The sequence below is a fragment of the Chionomys nivalis genome, chromosome 2, assembly GCF_950005125.1.
Source record: "Chionomys nivalis chromosome 2, mChiNiv1.1, whole genome shotgun sequence".
Taxonomy (NCBI): domain Eukaryota; kingdom Metazoa; phylum Chordata; class Mammalia; order Rodentia; family Cricetidae; genus Chionomys; species Chionomys nivalis.
This window is the reverse complement of record NC_080087.1, coordinates 104,657,780-104,680,731: the sequence shown is the minus strand read 5'-3', so window position 1 is coordinate 104,680,731 and position 22,952 is coordinate 104,657,780. Positions and strand designations below refer to the sequence as shown.

General features: G+C 43.6%; 1 protein-coding gene across 12 annotated transcripts in view; it reads right to left on the bottom strand.

Annotated features, from left to right (window-relative positions):
- Nucleotides 1-22,952, bottom strand: part of Hdac4 (histone deacetylase 4) — a 265,090-nt gene that overhangs the window by 130,101 nt on the left and 112,037 nt on the right. For 11 of the 12 annotated variants that reach the window (XM_057753741.1, XM_057753832.1, XM_057753732.1 and 8 more), the window contains one exon: nucleotides 4,480-4,551. The exons of the other annotated variant lie outside the window; for it this stretch is intronic. In XM_057753741.1, the coding sequence (XP_057609724.1) occupies nucleotides 4,480-4,551 (72 nt within the window). The remainder of the gene's footprint in view (nucleotides 1-4,479; nucleotides 4,552-22,952) is intronic. 12 annotated transcript variants of the gene reach the window in all.

Here is a 22,952-nt window from a genome sequence, read left to right as displayed (position 1 = left end):
AACTTATCAAAAACCATCTCATTCCCACCTACCTAAACTCTTATCAAAAGAAAAAAAAAACAAAATAAATAAGTTAAATGCTCAACCTAAGAAGAACAAGGACATCCAAATAAAAACAAGGAAGGTAGTGTGGGGATGAGAAAATGCACATAGGCACAAAGAAAGGGAATATATAGGAAAGGATAGGCTCTTGGAAGGCAAACTGGAGGTACCAGGACCAGAATGACCTAGAGTTCCCATTAGCTCTCCCCTCAGTCAACAGACACAGTCCAGTTGGAAATGTGTAGGAAGGGGAGTGGCCAGTTATGCAGGGAAAAGGGTATCTAATGAGATAGATATGGCATCCCCTACCTCAAACTCTTTACCAACCTGACAGGACCACCTGCTTCTGCTCTCTGCTCCAGCCAAACAGCCCATTAGTCAAGAGGCTCCTTGATCTACGTACTGGGGTTCTGGTTCCACATGGCAGCATGGGAGCCACTTGGGAACACAGAGACCTGAGGGTTCAACCAAGTGTACCGGGTATGGCCCCAAAGGGATTCTCCCTTAAAGGTAACCAATTGTTGGAAATTGGAAACATTATACAAGACTAATACATAACTACTGAAAACTAATACCACACTCCAGCTATCTAAGGTGGACAAGGGCTGACAAAATCCTCTTGTATGTCTTGGCTGATTTACCTACCCGAGATACCAAATTCTTAAAACCTATAATAAAAATTGGTGATAAACATAGATTCAAAGTGTGCTGAGCGCAAATGATGTCACATAAACCTACTCTGCACAGTAGTCCTGTCATAAATAACACTTCTGATCCACAATGCCAAGAAGCAAACCCTTCCTTCCTGCCCTAACTGCCTGGAACTGTCAAATACCCATGGAAAATGCAGCTAGTTTTCCATCCTTTATACAGTCAAAGACCTGGAGGTTACTCCCAAGGCCACTGTACATTTCCTTTTTAAAATTAAGAAATGGGGTGAGGGGGATTAAGAGACAGGTTAGCAGATAAAATGCTTACTGTGCAGGCATGAGGACTTGAGATCAATTTCTAGAAAATATATAAAAAGCTGGGCAAGGTGGTGAGTACATGAGATTCTACAACTAAGAAAGAAGAGGAGGACCCTCAGGGCTTGCCAGCCTAGTCTAATCCCAGACTTGTAGGTTCCATATCAGGAAAGGTAGTTGAGTGCAAAGGAACACAAAGGTTGACCTTTGACATTACACTCAGGCACCTGGCACACACACATGCACATCCATCCAAACAAGTACATACATATATAGCCACCCCTTCCCCACCCACCACACAAACAACGATGAGAACTGTTTGCTTTGGACAGTATTTGAACAGTATTTTATTTGCAATATTCAGCACTAAAACAAGAGCTATCTACCTACCTTTCCCGCCTCACATAACATCCTGTGGTGGACAAGGAGTTTTTCCAATCTGTATCTGCAGCTGTAGTTGCAGCAACACAGAAGTGATGGGGTGGACCACTGTGAGAAGTGTAAACAACCCCATATTCACCCAAAAGGGAAGGCTGCTTTCTTCCTCCCTGGGCACTGGGGTGGTAAAGGAACCCAACTGGGAAACAGGCTGGCAGAGCAGAGAAGGGCAAAGTGCAGGGTCTTGGCGGGAAGGGGGGCGACGACAGCCAGTCAAAAGAGGGTGCATTTAAAGCCAGCAGCACGTCTGGTAAACCACAGCAGTGAACACAATCAGAGTGGTAGGTGGGTTGTTTAAAGAGATACAAGACCCACACAAACAAATGGAAGTAGAAGATAACACAGCGGCAAGCACATTCTTACAAGCAATCGGACAGAACATGGACAGGGTCTGGAACACTGTCTCTTCAGACACAGAATGGCTCAAAAACCACAAGAAACATGGTTTAGCTACAAAATTCTCAGAGGCACAGCAATGGCAAGGCAGAAGAGAGCCCAGACCACTGGTCTCCCGTACTCGCACCACTGATGAAGCCAGAGATCCCTTTCTACAGAGGAAGAAACAAAGAGCAGAAGGCAGCTGAGTGGAGGTTGTAGGCTACCTGTTGAGATGTTTGATCTCTTGCCCATCCCAGAATGAGGTTACAGGGGTTCAATGAGACTGGAAGTATAAGCTGTTAGAACTGGCCAGGGCCTTGAAGGGCCTTGTCAGCTTACCAGATATAAAAAAATCACAGAGAGAAAAGGAGGAGACAGAAAACAGGGACAGCATGCAGCTGCATAGCCAGAGAAGGACCCCAAGCATAATTCTTCACCCAGCGCAGTCAGCAGTAACATATCAGAGTGGGCTGGGAGGTCAGCTCTTGGAAAGTAGCTGTGCCTCACATCTCAACCAGTCACCTCCCTCATTGGTTGAACACAGGGTTGTGGGAAAGGGTTGGCAGGCACAAAGGATATTGCTAAGCACCTTACTCCGTACTGGGTAACCCACCATCCCAGATCCCTCTGCTGGGCTACTCCCCTTATACCTTCACCCTTGCTGATTCCATCTACCAAGAACCCATGAGACTCTCTCATCCTAGCTTTTCCCCATGTGGGCTGCTTGCTTCATCTGCAATTCATCCTGCTAGGGACATCTTCACAAAGCCTCTGGGATGGGCTAGGAGGTAGTAAAACCCAGAGAGGAGAGGCAAGCTGGCCAGAGGAACAAAGAAGTCAGAATGCAACAGGGACACAAGATAGTGTCTTGGGTGGGCTCAGGACAGGTCTTTTTCTGCTTCCTTTAATACTGAGGCCAAAGCAGAAGGAAAGAGGAAAAAAAACAGGACATGAACACACAGTGCCCCTATGAGACCGCCTCGGTAGTGGAAAGCAAAAGCAAAGAACAGAGCAGGGCTACTTTGAGCTGAAAGTACAGGGTGGCCTGGGTGGGCTGCCTTTGGGAAGTTCTTTGACAGAGTAAATCTTAAACTCCCAAGAAAAACTCCAATTTGAGTACATATCAGCACTGCACCAAGGGAGCAGATGGTGCCAAAGAAATTCTAAGGGCAGCTTCTAGTCCTAATAATTCTTGCTGCAAAGTAGCAAGGCTTGTTTATCTCACTTGTGATCATGAATGCAGGACAAAATATGGTCTGGGAATGAGATGTGATTGGCAGTGAGGACTGCCAGGGCACTTTTCCTACTCAAGTGAAAGGATGCATGTTTACATGGGATACATTCTCATGCAATGTTAGAAAAAAAGGTAAGATTAACTCAATTTTCAGGAATACAGCACAAGCTGATGACACAAAGCACACTTAACGTTTCCATATTATAAAAATGCAACATGAAAGATGTTTCACAACAATTTTTAAAGTCTTTTGTATTCCAAGCCTATTATTTCTGTGAGACATTTAATACTTGGTTAAAGTGACCAATATGGGGTTGAAAGCATGCATGCATGCCCTCTATGCTAGTGGCTTCTCAAACACATGCTAACATGTAGGCTCCATAAGATGTTCCGTACACCCTGTGGATACTATGCCTTCCTCTGCCTACTCACAGCACTTCTTCAATATAGGCTTAAAGTCACAATGCAAATACGCTGACCTTCAACACTGCAAAAATGTGCCATAAATGCCAGGAAACAAAAAGGAGCTTAGCTACAGAGGTAAAAGAGGACAGCAAATCTCATGAGGGTAACCCTTGCCGATATACCATCCTGGAACAGAGAAAGAAAACGAGGATAACAAGCACAGGAAACACTTGGTTCTTGAGCTGGCACATCATAGCTACATCCCACGCCATCTTCAGTACTAGTCAGTGTGACATTAAGAGACGACATTTATTAAAAAACTACTAAAAAGCTAACGCATATATTTGAGCTTAGTGAGAACTCTGCAAGGAAGCATTATCATTCATGTCTGAAGAATGAAAAACAAAACCTAGGTATTCAACAATGGAACTCACACAGCCACAGCAGCAGTCTGAATGCAGATCAGACAGCAGCACTACAAGTCACAGCCTACCTCACACAAGCAACAAGCTCTCAAAGAGCACGGTGTGCTTTCCATGGCACAAAAGCTAACACAAAGTTTTCTGATTTTCTTAGAAACTATGTTTATTTAACATTTTTCTTCATTACCCATAAGGGCATGTGAGAAATTCTTATTTCAGTCCACACTGGGCAAGCACTAGGAAACTATCTCCAAACACCCAAACTATGGCAGTTAGACAAAATGACTTGAGCAAACTGAACTAGAGAGAAAATGAAAGCCAAAACTTCTCAAAATGTCAAACTTTAAAAGTTGGTCATTTTCAAGAACTATTTAGGAGCTCTCCTTCCTGTGCTTAATGTTTTATGGTAAAGCCAATGGTGTGACAGGAGGGAAAGAAAGGTGACAAAATCCTGCTGAAACGCCATCTGAGTCAGCACCAAGCTCAAAACATTCGACTACTATCCCACTTACTTCCACTTCTAAAGTGGCCTGCGCCTCTCTCTCATCACCTCAGTAAAGCAGGGCTTCAAAGCACACACAGTGTGCTGACTTACCCGTGCTGGACATGTGGTTCACACGGGCAGGATTCAGCAGCTCCACCGGCTGGTCTCTGCCAGAAAGTCCATCTGAGGAGAGGAGACACTGGCTTCAGAACCGGCAAGTTGAGCAGAAAGTTTTCGGCAATGAATGCTATTGGAAAGCATGTGTGCCCCCTCCTCCAGAGCCACCAGCCCCACCCACCTTCTTTTAGAGGACAGTTTCAATTCCAGCACTGATTATTTTTACTTGTCAGAGAAAATGAAAGGCTCTTTGTAGAATAATCAAAACAGCCCCCAGTTGAGATACGGTGAACTGGGATTCCTGCCTGAGGGCATCTGGTTGAGCTAGCAAGGCTCACTTATATTTAGCCCAGACTGGGCTTATCAGAAGAGGGTTTTTCTGCAGAAACCGCAGGCATTAAGATAAAGAGCTCCCCCTCTTGTGAGATAACAATGAAGGGTCTGGACTTAGACACAAACAAAGCAGCTGGGGCACATGTGGCAGTCACAGGGAACAGGGTGCTGGGGTACTCCAAGCAGTCTTGGGGAATGCCTTGCCAGCACTAGTGGCCTAACAGAGATTGTACAATCATTTCTTTGAAATCCATTTTTAGATCATATTCAGGAACCAATCTGGCTATTCTGACTTGAGGCATGAATAAGACTGGAACAGAATGGATGTAGACCTCCTGGTACCTCTGTGTTCCCCAAACATGAAGGAAAGAAGACCCACAAAGCCTCACAGAACCAGACTTTTCCTTTAAAATCCACTTGTTCTGCAGTGACATGCATGCCATTGCAGACCTGCAGCAGCATTCACCCATGACAAGGCAGTCATGCAGCTCCCAGAGAGAGGGTTTCAAAGCAGAAAACAAGCAGATAACATCAAGATAAGCAAGGGAGCTAACCTGTGCATCTTCAGAGGAATTCCAACTCGAAGACAGAAAGAAGCCTTGGCCCAGGAGACCCAAAGCATGCCCATCCACGGAATAGACGGCAACATGCAAGAGGTCAACTGAATCACACAGGAGACAGAAAGGGACTGCTCCTCTGCACCACTCAGAATCAAGGTCTAGCAACTCTTAGCATTTCATCATAGTCAGAAGAAGCCCACTGAGCCTATCTGGGATACTGTAATCTATGCTCCAAGGAAGACTCAGAAGTCACTAACACATTTTAAGGCAACCACTAGTTCCAAACAATCACCCTGCCACTTAGAGGCTGAAGGCTTTCTCAAGAGCATGGCCACCTGAGACAGCCTGACTTAAGAATTGTAAAGCCAACAGTCTCCTCAAACCTTTATGACTACTCAGAAAGAAACCTCGAGGGGCAGAAAATACTTCTTTCTTTCCTGCAAAGAAGTGTTCATTGTAGAAAGCAGTAAAATGCCCCAAAAGGGGCATGCATGTATGTATGTATATGCATGCATGCATGCATGTGTGTATGTGGTGTATGTGTATGCATGTATTAAAACATTTTAAATTCACCATGAAATCCAAAGACCACCTAGGCTGGTTGCAGGATTCCAATGGCTAAGTCAGGAGCAACTTGCAGGGAAACCTCCAGCCTTACTCTGAGACCCCTTAGGGTTCCTTTTTGTTCCTGCTACCAGTGCATCAGCAGAAGGCTTCTACCAGTCTTCTCTATTTCCACCTTATACTTCCATCTGGGAAAATCCCAGGTTTAGTAGCTAACCAGTTAGGAGCACTCCAACCCTGGTACCGTTTCTGCAGTGTGGGCTTGAGTTGGTGTCTGCCCTGAGCTCTGAAGGCCCAATGACTCTGGATGACACACAAGTGCCTATTACACTCCCGCAAAAAACTTCACACTTCAAAGTGGCTGGTGCACAGTTTAAGTTTCACAAAGTCTCTCTGTGTGTCTGTATATTTTCATCAATATGTGGTGTGAATGAGTCTTGGCCCATATACAGGATCTCTTGGCTTTTTATTGGTATATGTCTCTTAGCCTTCAGGATGTTTACTGTGCAGACAAAGTGCTGTCTCGCCTCCAACAACAATACAATGATAAATAACATGGATTCTACACATTCAATTCAGACCTTAAGCTTGACATGTTCCAGCCTGTCCTATAACAGCGTATGTTGTACCCTGACACCCACTGACTCTGCTACCAGCTGAGTGAACCTTCTGATTTACTATCTACCTATTGCTCACATTGACCCTAATATAGAGACTGGGGCAACTTCAAGTCTAAAATATAAAATAATAATAATAACAACAACAACAACAACAACAGCTTATTCTAGAAATAAACAAAAAGCTTATATCTTAAATTTCATTCTGAATACAGGATGAAAACTTGAGTTCTCTTTCCCAAGATGCGAGCCAAACTTTGTCCTGCATATCCACACCGGGGATGTGCTGCCTACTTGCTACTGTCATGGAACTGCAAAGCCTCCACTCAAGTAACTCTTGTTTTACTTAACAGCAGTCACAAAGCACAAGAGCAGTCATGTGAGCAATTCAGGCACACCAAGGAGAAGCTGCAAAGCCCACTTAGTCCACCTCACTATTACCATAAGAGGGTGAGTGGCCCATGGGACAGTTTTGAAAGGGCTCCCACACAGAACTTCCGTGAATGCTTTGTTATGTTCGGTCTACTGCATATGTTAGCTGTTACTCTTTTGATTTATGAATTAAAAACCTTATTACTGGTACATGTGGACAGAAAAAAATAGCACTTACAGGAATCAGTACCCTCTGTGGTTTTGGCATTCACATCTTGAAATACAACCTCATGAATTCGGGGGCAGCTATCTTTGTATTCCATGTTTATTATTAAAGATAAAAATAAACACCCATATGAAGATGTACATGATCCCCAAAGTCCCCAGGTATAGAACTGGGGTGGTTTTGAGATTAGTTTTAACTGTCAGTGTGACAATCTATAATCACTTGGATAGGCAGTCTTAACAAAGAATTATCTAGATCAGGTGGGTCTGTGGGAGTGTCCATGAGGGGTTGTTTTGATTGCTGATTGATGTAGGAAGACACACCTTAATGTAAGAAGCGTCATTTCATAAACAGGCTCTGAGCTATTTAAGAATGAAGAAAACCAGCAGGATACAAGCAGCCAGCAAAGATGCACTCATTTCTCTCCACTCTGGACTGTGGATGTGCTCTGATTAGCTGTCTGAGTTCCTGCCTTGACTTCCCCTCACTGATACAAGTGTAAGCCAAATCCTTTCTCCCAAGAATAGCTTCAGTCAGGCTGTTTATCACAGCATCAGAAAGGGAACTAGAACAGAGATCATTCATCCTTATCCTGGCTCACAGACCAGGCAACACACTCAACTTTACCAGACAAGAGATTTTATGAGCGAATCTCTAGTCTTCCTGCTCCCACCTTTATATACTAGATCAGTGGGTAGGGTTGGCAGCTCCAATCCTGGAATCAGACTAGTAATCAGACTCCAAGTCATCTCACTAGCCTAAACCGGATATGAATGAAGAAGAACCAAAGACATTCTACTGCTCAGAAAGTCTCAAAGACTTCAAGGGCCCAATGCCAGGATCTGGACCAAAAGTCATATTCTGTTTTTCTTTTACTAGGGAGACTGCTGCACTCTAAATATGGTGTCCAAATCCCTAGTCCTGCATCTTCACATCTTTGAGTACCAGCCTCAAGACAGCTGGAATCCAATCATGGATTCAGCACTACTGTGATAGAACATGTTGGCCTCCAAGGTAAGAAGCGACTCTGAAAAGAGGATCATCTGCAAACACACATCAACTCTAGGAGGCTGAAACTCCCAGAGTCACTTGCAGAGCTCTCCTGCAAGTGAACCTTTCTTCATTCTGCTGCTCACAGTAAGCCAACTGCATCCTGTGCAGGGTGTGTTGCACATGGATGTTTGTTTCTTGTTCTTTTTGCTTGCTTGTTTGTTTGTTTTTCATGAGAACAGCCAAGAGGTCTGATCTTTTACCATCAGTCAATAGATCATTGTGTTGCAGCTGGCATCTCAATGCTCGGTCAGCTTGCTGGTCTTGTGCCCAGTACCACACCTTCCTGCTCACAATAGTTCTGTACAGTTTTTGATACATTCTTCTCTAGAAGCAGCCAGAGTAATGGTGGCCCCTGCACTATCAAATTCACAGGAATTGGTTTCTGAACTTCCCACTGCTCCCACACAGAAGAGAACCACAGCCTGGCTGCGCCTGTGACCCTATTAAGTCTCTCAGAGTTGCTTTAAAGTATTCAGTGTCAAACTCTCTAAGTGTTTGACATTTTCACTTCAATATTAAAAACATTATTAAAACATTAAAGTTTTAAAACTGTTTAAACATTTTAAATGTCTACTTTAGTTTGCTGGTGCACATGAGCGATGGGCATCCTTAGATCTTGTTAAACTCTGACCCTTCCACGCATCGCTTCCCTCAAGCTCTTTTGATTTAAAGTGGCGGTCCTGTTGCTCCCTTTCCAAACTGTATGTTGCTTTTTCTTATAGTACTAGGCTGGGGCTAACAGCACTAGGAGAGTGGTGAAGGACTCCTGCCCTGTTTCTAGTCTTCCTGGCAATGTTTTGGCAAGAAGCAGAGCACCTGTTGTAGGTTTCTCACTGGTCACTTTTACCATGCTGAGGAAGCTGCCTGGCGTTTCTGGTTTGCCAAGACTAATCTTTAATCAGGTATGTTTACTTGATGTATTTAACTTTTCTGCTTCAATCCAGACCACTGAAACCCCTCCCTCCATCTGAAAATATCTCAAATGCAGACAATGTTGTTTCCCTTGGGGAAAGACCTGGTCAAGTTAGTTGATGTCAGAGAAGTTAGAGTGAGGAAATCCCCGCCACTCTGGAGTCAAATCTTCTACACTCTTCTCAGGCTTAGTGTCACACTTCAACCCACTTTCACAATCAAACAAAAAATATACTAAAGCTACTTGGTAGGAGACTGTTTGATACAGGAAAGGCCAGGGTATTTATGATGATGAATGAATAGTATGTTCTTTCTCCTGAAGATGTTTTCAGACATACGGTTAATAGAGAACCTATGGATAAGTGGCAGCCATAATTCGGTCTGCTGGTATTCAGTCTTTCAGTTCACTGAACTTTTTAAAAACAATCTTTACACCAGTGTGGGTTCCAAAAATAAAGGTGGCCTGATTCTCTGTGTACTCTGTCCCACCTTGTTAGCACCTACTTAAAGATGGTTTATGCCAGCGGTTGCTCACAAAACACAGATTCTATCTCCTCAAGTTCCTTTGTTCTGATGCCCCTGGCAATGTTAAACAGGACTAGTCAGGCCATATCCTTCCCCAATTCCCATGAGTACACTTGAGAGGAAGACAGCTATTCATATCACATCACATCAAGGGCCCTTACATGACACAAATATGATGTGTCCAACAAAATATAGGATGAAACCTGATTTCCAGATAGTTATGAAGAACCTTGAAAAGTACCTAGACATGGTTCCAGGTCTGGCTCTGCTATGTACACACAATCTTGGGCTCCACAGGCTACATTGCACATTCCTATTCAACTTCAAAGCAGGGAAATAACAGATCTGTTTCAGAGATCTGGGTGAAGACATTTCCTATTTCTCCTCTTTCCTTCTTGTTGGCCTAGCCCAACACCTAGAGAGCTCAGTTCTTGCTCTACACACAGGGAAAATGGTCGCACTCTTCTTAGACCCACCCTTGCTCCTTTTATTATCTGTTCCAGCCACCGAGTTCCTGTAAAAGGTGAGAGGGTACTGCCACCCAGCCGTGGTCTGGCTTACCACACAAGGGACAGAAGGAGGCACCCAATGTCACTTTTCGACAGGAACCATGTGGCTATGAGAGAAACTGCAACATGCTCTGGGATGTGAAGTTGCAAGATACAGAAATGCTGATGTTGAACTAAAATCTGACTTAATGAGAAAGGGAGAATTCCTGAGTTAAGGATATTTGTGTATGTATGTGTCTTATTAAACTAGATAGCAGGGAGAAACATGTTTTAAAAAATAGGTTAGGGGCAGCATGATGGTTCAGGGGGGTAAAGGTGCCTTGCCGTAAAGCCTAACAATCTAAGTTCAATTTCTGGGAACCAGACAATGGAAGGAAAAGCTGAATCCTAAAAATTGTCTTCTGATTCGTACACACATGTTGTGGTGTGCACAACACACACACACAAATGCATGCACATTCAAAGTAAATATATAAAAATAAAATAAATTTGAAAAAATAGGTTAGCTCATACAGCCTAGGACAAAAAGAAGTCACAAAAGTGATCTATTGAACAAAGAAGGAACATAAATGGCTTACTGTTGTCTGAATAGAAGTGACCCCCACCTCCCCTGCCTTCTCCTAGGAGTCCTGGCCATGAGAACAGCAGCCTGTGGCCTCTGCAGTATGAGCACTGCTCACTGCTTCCTTGACCAGCAGTGGCTTTACTGGATTTGTTTGGTTTCAGTGGCCAGCACACCATCCCCTTGGTCCATGGTCAGGCCACTGTCTCCCTTGACCTTACCAATGTGATCATGGGTGGGATTCTACTGGCTCCAAGATAAATCATTCAGTTAACTTACACAAGTCTGCCATGAATGGTTCAGAGACAGAAATGGCCAGCTACCAGATTCCCCAGCAAAACTATACCCTAGTACCCTCCTCTGCTGAGCACTCCCAGCCCCCATGTCCCTTTACTCCATAGCCCCTTCCAGGCAAGACAGGATTGCACACCCAGCTAAAACCAGGCTCAGCTTTCAATAAACTCGGCTCCTCCCTGTGTGAATTTCACTAATAGCCTTGAGTGCCCCAATCCATTAAGTTCTGCTTTTTTCTTGCCACACAGGTTATTGAGAAATACCAAAGTTCTATAATAAAGCTCACATCTGCCCATTAATAGGAATTAAACTTTAATGAGTAAGTGTCGTGAATTCCTCAGGCATGCCCAACATAGTTTATGTGTATTTATTAGAGAAAATGAAAATGGAAGAAAGAATTTCTTTCTCTAAGCACTATTTTTCCTTTGGGGTAATCAGGCAGACATTTAAAATGTCAAGGATAACCTATGAGGTGTCCTTGCTGTTTTCCCCCTAAGAATCACAGCTAGTTCCAGCCACAGTGGGGAGAGGAGGAGGGAGGGGAACCAGTCAGGGATGATTTTTTTTTCATCCTGTTTTGAACAAGTGACTGAAGAGAAAGGAAAAAAAGAGAAAAGAACAGCTATTAAAATGGAACCCCAGTGACAATGGAATTTGTTGGAAATGCTTGCTCAAGAATAGACACTCATGGTTTAAGGGCAGCTCTCACCTATGAAATGCCTTAACCCCAGTGCAACACAGAGGCAGCTGGACACTGTGATCCTGCAGCTGAGTAGGAGCTGGGCTTACTGCCCCGGCCCCGAACTGAGAGGGAGATCAGACTGCACAGCCCAGTGGATCATCAACCCTCAATATCTGAGGTGCAGTGTCTATGAGCTTAAACTGCTTTCACACTGGAGGTTCTAAAACTGTTAAGTGTACATGGGAGTGTGATGGCATCTGGATATGCCTGACATGCTCAGGACCCAAGTAAGGCAGGGTGTATGAAGTGGGCATGGCAGAGAATTCTAGGGCCTTAAAGAGAGGGAGGCAGGGATCACAGCCCTTTCATTTAAATCCGTTTAAATTTTTTCTTGAACAGTCAAGAATAAAGATAGGCCTTCCCTTCTTCAAACGAATAAAACCTGTCTACCTTCTCTTCTCATTAACGTTACCATCTTCGTTGGCGCATTGCCAGCCCTGTGCTGGCCAATAAGTGCGCACTGCTGGCTCCTGGTCAATCTACAAGCAGGTGCTGAACTTCTAAGGTATGAAAAGAACACAACACAGAAGTCCAGGACCACCAACACATATCATGCCCAGCTACACCAATCCTGCAGAACTACCCTCTAGGTGGGCTTCCTCCTCTGTTGAGCTGACTGAGATTGGCTGATATGAAGTGGTAGTAGGCAGACTAGTCCTTAGCCTGGCTATCCATGGTTCTCCAAAGTTCTATCTTAGCACAGGTAGCACATTTGGCTTGTGTCAAATCACCAGCCAGGCTCACTGTATAGGGCCATGCTATCTCTAGAACATGCTCAGTCATCAACTAGGACAAAGCACGAAAAATAAATAAATAAATAAATAAATGAATAAATAAATAAATAAAAAGGCCTCTGCCCAGACACTCAGATACCACACAGAAGCCTAAATCTGCACGCAAAGGAAAGCATGGTCAGGCCTGAGCCACAATGAACCCAAAGCTGGATAGCACTCAGGAAATTTTCTCTAGGAAGATATAAATGTGGAAAAATGACACACCCGCACAGTCAAGAAACTCTAGTAACAAGGAACAAACAACATGTCCAAAGAGAAATATGTGCAGAACACAGCACATCCATAGGCAGACTGTCCAGGGGGAGAACAGGCTTGGCCTCGGGGCTGAGGGTCCTGGCACACAGCCCACGGCCAGGTGTGTCAGAGACTCAACAAGCACTGACTGAACCAGTAGGTGGGTAACAGCAAGGGAGCAAAGGAATATGCAAAAGAAACATCTTAGCCTAAATGGTTCCCACAGCCTGGGTCCATCCTCTCCTGGCCAGTGGCAGATGTCTTGTGGAAAGAGCTACACAGTGGTTCTCTCTGGTTTCTTTCCAGGAACAGGTCTTCCCCAGAGAACAGGATATCTATAAGTGAGCTCACAGATCAGGAGACAATCTCGCAGCCAGCTCACTCATCTCCATGCTCAAGAACACGTCCATCTGCCCTGTATGGGGAACCAACTGAGTGAAGTGTTTCAAGGCAGTTTTACTCTGCGTAGAGGAGAGGAAAAAGATGTGCATGTTTCCAAGAACCTGCATGACAAGTGATGGGTGACAACTACAAAGGAAGAGCACAGCAGCACCCACAGACTCTTGACCTCTGTGCAGCAGCTCTCAATACAGGCACCTTCAGTCAGGCAGGGAATAGGGACAGGGACACAGTTATCTCAAGCAAAAATGCGGTCCCAGCTCTGATGCCACTAGTGAAGAACTTCCCTACTCCAGACATCAGCTGTCCATCTCTGTTAGCTGCAGCCTCTCTTTTCCTGCCAACTCTTATTTTCTGAAACAGCACTTTTAAAGAGAGCCTGGTGAGAGGGTGATGGTTGTGACCTGGGGCCTTGTGGCCTGCGGGGTTTAGGGTCAGACATGCTCGGCTACATCAATCTTGCAGAACCAGCCTCCAGCTGGACTTCCTCGTCTGTTGAGCTGACCAAGATTGGCTGATATGAGGAGTTCAGTTGACTTACAAAGAGGGAAGCCCATCTGAGTTCAGTCAGAGATTAGGCTAGCCACTCCCTAAGGTGCTGCACCTGATGATGCCAAAGCATCTGATGGGAGTGCAAGACTCCCTGCAAAGTATGAGTCAGCAACCAAAACTACTTTATGGATGAACCTACCTCCAAGATACTTTCTACACTGTTAAACAGCACAAGTTAGTTAAAGGTGTCTGTGGTTAAGTGACAGGAAGTTAAAAAATAGGTGGATGGTAACAAGCAATGAGTCATTAATACACAACAACAAACCCTAACAGCCATTAGAGGAAGTCAGAGGCAGCTCACCCTGTGGCTGGACAGTGCTGAGGGCACCCACCTTGCATTGTACTTGCCCTGCAGTGCTCTCGGCTTTTGTACTGAAAAATGCCTTTCAGAAAGACTGGTCTGCCTTAGATGCCAGAAGGAAAGAGAAGGAGGCTAGTACACAGGGAATTGCAGCGTACTCAGGGGGTGGGCTAACCATGGGGTCTCACTGGGTCAATGTGGACTGCATGAAAACTTTCCCTTCTACTAGAAGGCCACCTGGGTTCAAAAACTTCCTCTCCTGGAATTCTGTGAAATACTACGCCCTTCAGTTCACTAAAAATGCATTTTCTTTCTCTACACTGGTCTCAGAGGCTCTTCATAGCACCGAGCCTATGTCCTGAACTGGGAGCCTCACAGAAGCTCATGCTTTCACCAGTCAAGCACTGTCTAAAAGCTTCCTGCACCTGAGCTTAGTCCTCGCCAGGGAAAGGGACAATTACTGCCCTTGTCCCAAAATAAATGAGAAGAAAAAGTTTGCGCTGAGCAGGTTGCAGACCAGCTTCCCATGCAGTTCAGACCACTGGTATGCACACAGGGCACTAAGCACAGGGGGCATGGCATCACTTGGCCATGATTGCACTCACACAGTGAGGGCTGAGCAGCTGGCAGGATTTGAAGGATACACTCTGGGAAATACCAAGTCCTGGCTCCCCAAACTCCCAACAGCCAAAAGGTCTAGTAACAAAACAGTGTAGTATCAGTGCTAGAGACTGAGTCATTATTGCTTTAGACAAAAGCATGTGAGGGACCCATGTGAGCTTGTAGCCTCTAAGCAGGTATCTGAAACACACAAGAAAGAGTAATGTAAGGGGCACCAGAAAGTGCCCTCCAGGAGGAGTAAGCCACAAGCAGAGGATGGAACAGGATACAGTAGGGCAAGAGCCATGCTTGTGTGTCCCAGAGCTATGATGAGGATCATGGAGCTCATTTCAGATGCCTTGAAGGATGGGACTAAAGAGTAAACGGGGCATGGGAAAGAGGATGGGGGAGCTCTTCCAGAACCCCAGGACTGGGGCCAACACCAAGTCACCAAGGAGCTGGAGGGGTACTCTCTGGGGTCCTACTCTGAAAGGCAATCCCTTAGGACTATCTGGCAGCCTTTATACAGCTTGGTTCAGGTCATGCCACCTTTAGAGGTGCAGAAGGCAAAGGCCTGGAGAGGGCACCAAGCATACAGGGAAAAGAACATGAATGACAGTGTCTGCTGATTCTTGGAGACCTGTTCAGCACTTTGAAGAACAAACACCTCTACTCTTCTTAGGTCGTTATGCTTTTCTCAGAAAAACAAAACCACAATGTTTAGGATTTGTTCAAGGGCTCAAATTTCACAATCCCTAAAACTCCATGGTGTAGTTTGGTTTTACCTGCTCTGCTGACCAACACACTCTCCAGCTGAACAAGTGCAAAACACCTCCCCATCCTGGGCTAAGCTCTGGCCTTCTGAAATAGAGTTTCAAAAGGAAGACACAGTGGCATACTGCAACCTATTTTCTACACATCCCACCCAGGCTTGTGCAAGAATGAGTGTGCAGTGAGACCCACAATGGAGTTGGTTGCTTTATTCTGGTTCTCTTGTTTGCCTCACTGTAGCTTGTGCTCTCTGACTGAGTCATGACTAAGTACAGGGTGACTGTCTTGGTGTGTTACTCTTATCTGGCAGGTACTACCTCTTGGACCAGTGTCTCCATAATGGCTATGGCAGCAAGTCAAGCTGTGTAAATAGAAGAAATAGCTGTTCTGTGTTCCCATAAAGGTTCAGAGGTATCCTCTAACTAAATGAAATGTCTGTTTCAACTTTACAGCTCTGAATATCACTATTAGGAGCAGACCAAGCTAAAGCCTGCTCTCCAGGACTGGGGCCTTGGAGAAACCATCAAGCAATCCCATCATTCTAAACCCCAGCACTCAGGTCTCCAGGAGAGGATGCTACACAAGACCTCAGGCCTCCCTGCTGAAAACATCAGGGGGCAACAATGAATGGCAGACTGAAAATTCCAGAGAGTCTGAGGACACTGCCTTCTCCTACTAGACGAAGTGTCTGCAGTTCCCATTACTGCTCTGCTATTCAGGGCCAAGACTGGCTGAGCCTCGAACAGCTCACTTTGGTACAGAAATTGGGCGTGCTGACCCAATAGTATTCCAGTACTGTTCCTGTTACAGGTCAACCATCTAGGAGTATCTTATAAACTCTGTGTGCTATCAACAGCGCTGCTGGCATCTGGCTCTCCTCCCTGAAAAGTAACTAGAAAAGAGCTTTCTTCCTGGAAGCCAGCAGGGTCTGCCCAGCTTGTCTGCTCTGACCAAAAAGATGACTTCTAAGTAGACTAAGATTGGCTTACATTACAGCAGACCCTGGAATGAAGACCAGAGTAGAACTGGAAATCCAATCTAGTAAATTATTCTGGGAGAGATGTTCAAATCAAATGGAAGTGCTTGACCTAGGTCTGTTCAGACCCTACTATAAAGCTCGGGGTTCATCTGGACTTTGTCAACTTAGGTAACCAAAAGACTGGATAAACTCCAGGGCAAGTGTGTGGCCCTCAGCACTTATAGCCCCTGTAAACCTCCTGTATCTTTGAAGAGCTTTCCTTAGGGGAAGAGGGGGAGAGATGCAGAGTGGAAAGAGGTTCTTGGGTTCTAATACATAGTCAACTTTTAAAATGTCACAAAACTTAATTTTTGTTCTAACAGTGCAGAGCACATTGATTTCATTATATCTTTTTTAAATTTTTCAAAAAGATATTTGTATTTAAAAAGAAGGACACAGTATAGCATGTAAATGTTACCATAATTGCCAACATGTTAGGCAAAGTGTGTATAGTTCCCATCCTACCAAACACTACTTAAGGCTATGATCACACGATGACTTCAGCCTTGCCTCCATCTCCACACACTTCCATTTGCTTTCTGGACTCTTAATAAATGTTCTCCCACTGTACTGGGTACATCCTGGCTGTTTAAAGCAAGAATCCCATAGCACATGACTCACCCCAACAAAGACACTGTGCCCGACCAAGTCTGCAAACTCTAGTAATCAACACCACATTTCCATTATGCACAGTATGGATGGACTCTCACAACTTCTCCATGCTGGGCCCAAGTAAGATGACATTATTCCTTTTTAGACAACCAAAATTCAGCTTCTAAAAATACAGCGATTTCATTGTATTGTGCTCTATTTTAATCGTCTAAAGATAGAGCTAGCACCAGGAGAAGCAATTTGCTATTGTCTATGAACTACTCTAATGTCACTGACAGGATGTGGATTTCACCTGCAGGTTCCACATGACAACTGCAAACGGTGGTAGCAAGGTTTTGGCAGTATAGTATAGGCCACCCGGCTTCCAAACCATGACTCAATGGCTACAGTGTAGTTTATGGATAAAAATGATTACCTAGTAGGCCACATGTTCCACCTAATGGGCCATGCAAGTGACTTTGTAGAGCTAGAAGAGGTTCCAGACAAGGACAGAGCTCTTATGGGCTGCCCTATAGAATTCTCTCAACAGGGCCAGTGAAACAGAAGGGGATACTGAGAGAGAGAGAAAAAAAAAATCTCTGCAGGTTGGGACCCCCAAACCAGTGTTCATGTTGGAGATGGCATCCTGGATCATTATTTGGGTAGTTCTGGAACCCGAGGTACAAGAGTTAAAGTAAAACTTGTCTAGAATCTTGGAAATCTGAGAGTCCCATGAAAACAAGAACAGCTCTTCAGAGAGCAATATCCTATTTTAGATGAGTTCTTCCAATGAAAAATTAAAATTATAAATGATGGTGAGAATAGCTCACAACCTAAAAATCAGTGAAAACAACAAAATATAAAAATAAATTGTAATATAGCTACAAATATTGTAAGGAAATAGAAGAGGCTATAAAACATGAATTTTAATTATTGACATTTTAGAAAAGTTAAAAATAAGTTAATATTTACACTTATGTTATAAATTGTATTTATCTATCTGCAAGATATGCTAGGACAATGGTAGCATAAACCTTGTGGGAGTGACCAATCAATGAATGATTTAACTTAAGGTCCACTCCATGAGATGTAATTCAACACTGGTTTGGGTTACCAAGAACCAGAGAATAGATAGGCCAGGGACTATGGATAAAACTAAATACAATGGTCTTAAAAAAAAAAAGTGTAGTGATAAAATGAATCCTAATGATATTCTGCTATACTTATAGATCAGTGCCTTTCTCAGCCATCAGGAAAGAAGGTTCCTTCTGCGGCAGATGGGAACAAACACAGAGACCCACAGTCAGACATTACACTGAAAGAGAGACAGAGAAACAGTGAGACAAAGAGTAGAGAGAGAGGGAGGGAAAGAGACAGGCAGGTAGCGGAGATACAGACACACAGAGAGACAGAGAAATGGGAGGCAGACACAAGTTGGAACACTCATTATTAAATGGGAAGTCTCCATTACACACCTCCTCTCAGGGCCTAGGGAACCCCACTGAAGAGGAAATAGAAAGAGTGTTAGAGCCAGAAGGGACTGAAGACAGCAAGAAAACGAGGCCCTTTAAAACAAGATCATATAAAACAATGGTTTTCAACTTTCCGAATGCTGTAATCCTTTTGTACAGATCCTCATGTTGTGGTAACCCCCAACCATAGAATTATTTCCGTTGCTACATCATAACTCTAATTTTGCTGTTATAAATTGTACTGTAAATATCTAATATGCAGGATATCTGATTTGCGACTCCTATGAAAGGATCATTTCACCTCAAAGGGGTCACAACCCACAGGTTGAGAACTATTGCTCTAAATCAATATAATCAAAGCTCACATGAACTCAAAGGAACTGCAGCAGCATGCATAGGGCCTGCATGGTTCTGTACCAGGTCCTCTGTAGATACATTATGTCTTTCAGTTTAGTGTTTTTATGAGATTTCTGAGTGTGCACACAAGTGGGTCTCAGATCCTTGTGCCTTCTCTTGGGCTCTTTTCCTTCTGTTAGTTTGTCTTGACAAACTTCTGTATGATAGTTTTTGTTTTATTACATTTTATTTTGCTATCTTTTATTATTATTCCTTAGAAGCCTATTCTTTTCTAATAAGATATAGAGAGTGGATGGATCCAAATAGGAGGTCGGTATAGGAGAAATGGGAGGTGTATAGGGAGGGAAAATCATAATCAGGGTATATTATGTGAGATAAGAATCTATTTTCAATAAATATATATTCATATCATATACTTAATAATAGAAGTTAAAGGGGATGGAGAGATGGCTCAGAAATTAAGTGTACTTTTTGCTCTTACAGAGGACTCAGGTTTGGTTTTCAGTACCCACATGTTGGTTCACAATCATCTTTAACTCCATTCTCAGGAGATCTGATGCCTTTTTCTTACCTCATGGGTGCCAAGAACACACATAGCGTACATACATACATGCAAACAAAACACATAAAATAAAATAAACAAATTTAGTTACAATCAAGGATAGTATCTAATATTTCCTCTATCTGAGAACAACATATTAACTGAATTTTTGGAGGTAGGAGATAAAAGAGTAGCTGAACTGAAAACTACTTTCTAAGAGCAGTGGAAGAAGGAAAAAATAAAAGATAAAGAAGCACCCTCAAACTGCTAAAAGGTGTAGCTAACTACATTTCTGTACTCAACTAAACTTATATTTAAAAAAAAAAACAGGGAGGGGGAGACACTTTCAGACAAACAAAAATTGTTTATTGGGAGCTGGAGAGATGGCTCAAGAGTTAGGAACACTTGCTATTTGCAGAGGACCCAGGTTCAGTTCCCAGCATTCACATGGTGGCTCAAAAAGCATCTGAACCTCCAGTACCAGGCATCTGATGCCATCTTCTGGCCGACAGGAATCAAGCACACACACACACACACAACACACACACAGAGTCAGGACATTTATACATATAAAATAAATAAAACTAAAAATATTTGTTTACCACTCTGAAATCACGTGTCAAAATAACAACTAAAGGATTACTTCACAATGAAGAAAAGTCATATCCATGGTGACGTGAGATGATCAATGCAATGCTAAGATAAAACATTAGTAAACATGAAAGTAAACACAGCTGTGTACTAAATAACACCAAGTTCATATAATCACCAAGACCACTTTTACCACGAGTAGCTGTTTTTCTCAGACTTGTTTGTATTGTGTGTGTGTTAAAATCACACAAGGTTTGGAACACCTTGCTATAGCTTCTTTTATAAATACAAATCCCCCAATACAAAATTTCCTTCTCCATTTTGGCACTAGAAAATTTAAATCAGTACATTTTCAAAGGATGAAGCTGGCTGTGCTTCACTTCTAAGACCCCTTGGTGCCAACTTCTTTATTCTTGAATGAATCACACAGTGCAGCTGTCCCTAAAACCAGAGGGCAAAGACACTGCCCACTGTGGCTGCTGCTTTCCAAGGAGAGTAGGCAAGTGACCACAAAACTCTGCAGAAGCATCTAGTGCTACTACAAGTAAGGCAAGGCTCATTAACCCTGCTTGGAAACAAAAGCTACCCAGAGCTTGAGTGACAGCAATCACCACTGCACATGGGCTATTCTCAAAACAAGCCACTTGACACTACATTTGCATGTCCGAGAACCCTTCTTTGAAAAATGCCACACTTATGCAAAAGCAACCCTTTGTGGAAAATAATCAGCAAAAGATTGCTTAGTTAAAAGTAACCAGCTCTTGGGTAAGGCTAAACCACTCTATGCAAATAATTCTGTATTAATGCAAATATTATGTTTGTCTTTTATTTTAATGCAAACAGCATCTGTTTTGCACAGCCACTGCCATTGCTTTGTAGCCTGTGCTGAGACTCAACTGAGTTCCAGCTGCTTGTTAAAGAGTGGAGAGCAGATTTTCAGAGAGCAGAACACGCCAAACAACCCTTCAAAAGAACAGAAAGCAAAAGAATCCCATGACTTCCCTCTCACTGGGGAAAAGAAATCCAAGAACAGATCCCAGAATCTCTTTTGTGGAAGTTTAGCTCTGTGTGTACTGGGGGTAAGGGTGTCTTTATTAAAAGTCTGGAAGGAAATTAAGATTCCTTTTCATTAATTGATTTGCAGAAAAATCCATTCAGAAGAACACAGAATAAAAAGGAAAGCTGAATGTGACCAGTGGGTCTCTAGCTCCGCACCATGCTGTCTAACATCAGCCCAGTCAATCACATTCCCCACCTCTGGCAAGAAGGGACTATCTGAAAATTTTCTTGTCAACACCAACCTCCCAAAGTTACACCACTAGTACTTTTCTACCTCTGTCTACAGAAGGAGAAAGCTCTTATTGTGTGTGTCATGTATGTGCATGTATGTGGGGGGGGGGGGGCTGACCTTTGTACCCATGATGCTGGGATAATGACTTTCAGAAGCACAGGTAAGTAAGTAGGTGGGTAGGTGGACAAATCAGGCTGTTATATACAGGGAAAGAAATTATATAGGAAAAGAAAACCATCTAAGGGTCTTCTGACTCCTACTACAGTCAAGTAAGTCCCCAAGTCTCTACTCAACCAAGAACACTTGGCAACTCCTGGACCTCAAAACACTAAGATATGATAACCACTCCACTCCTAACGAGCACAGAAAAGCACAACCACAGTCACATGCACTAGTCCAAGTGTACCCATGGATGAGGCCAAGGAGAACCACCTGTGTATTGTCAGATGCGCCTCAAAGTACCTATTCTTGCATGCACTCACTGCTAAAACTCAGAAATGATCATCACCTACACCTAGCATGTAGAGAAACAAGAAGAATCATCAGGACCAGAATTAATTAGCACATATAGAAAATCAACAATATAAAAACCTACTGTGTTTCTACATATAGCAACAAACAATAAAAGAATTATAGGATATCAAAGAGGATCTGGAGAGATGGCTCAGCAGTTAAGCATACACACTTTTCTTCCAAAGAACCCACAACCCCATGTAAATCCAGATCTAGGGGACATAGGAACAAGCACACCTCACACCACATACAATTAAAATAAAAGTAAATCTTTTTTTATAACTTCAAATATAATAGATTAATCTTGAAAACCTGTAAGATCTAATAAAAGATACAAAGCCTTTCTATGCAGAAAGCCAGGAGCCGATGAGATACAGTGGAAGCCCATGGAAGTACATGTTCCCTCGGCACCACGCTCCTACACACATATACATTGTGGTATTCTGTGATGAGCAGTATTGTGGACTATGAAAGCTGGGGCAGGTATAATGTGTCCCAAGTCATCATTAGAATGAAGAGAATGACACTAAGACCTGAGAAATGGGAGAACAACATCTTGGACCAAGTCATGTTATGAGAAGGAAAGATGTCAGAATACAAGGTACTTGAGGACCAGGGTTTGTTGTGTGTCCAGTAAAGGTTTCAGGGTCTCTTCCTCCACCGCAGGTTCAGAATCCCCTCTGAATGAGGCCTATATGCCTCGTTCTCTTCTTTCCAACAGCCCACACTGTGCCAGGACTGTCGTCAGGATAGGTTTCTCTCACAAAGCACTCTGGGAAACAGCTTAACAGTCAGGTCTCATGTCCACAATGGTCTCCACCTAGGATATGAGCCCTGTCTCCCCTTTACCAGGAAGGGCATGAGGGCAGGTCCACTGCACTGGGAGAGTGGCTTAATCCCTTCTGGGATAGAGATTTTCATCTGAACCCAAGAAACATGCAGAGAAGCCCTATCCTGTCAGCAGCCATGATGTAAATGCAGCCTTCTGGGAGCTGAGACCCAGGCAGAGAAGCACCACCCAGGGAGCACTGGACCTGGGCCTGCAGAATCCCTCTCAGCTTTAGGTCAGCATCAAGACTCAGAGGATACAGTCTCTCTCTCTCTCTCTCTCTCTCTCTCTCTCTCTCTCTCTCTCTCTCTCTCTCTCTCTGTGTGTGTGTGTGTGTTTGTGTG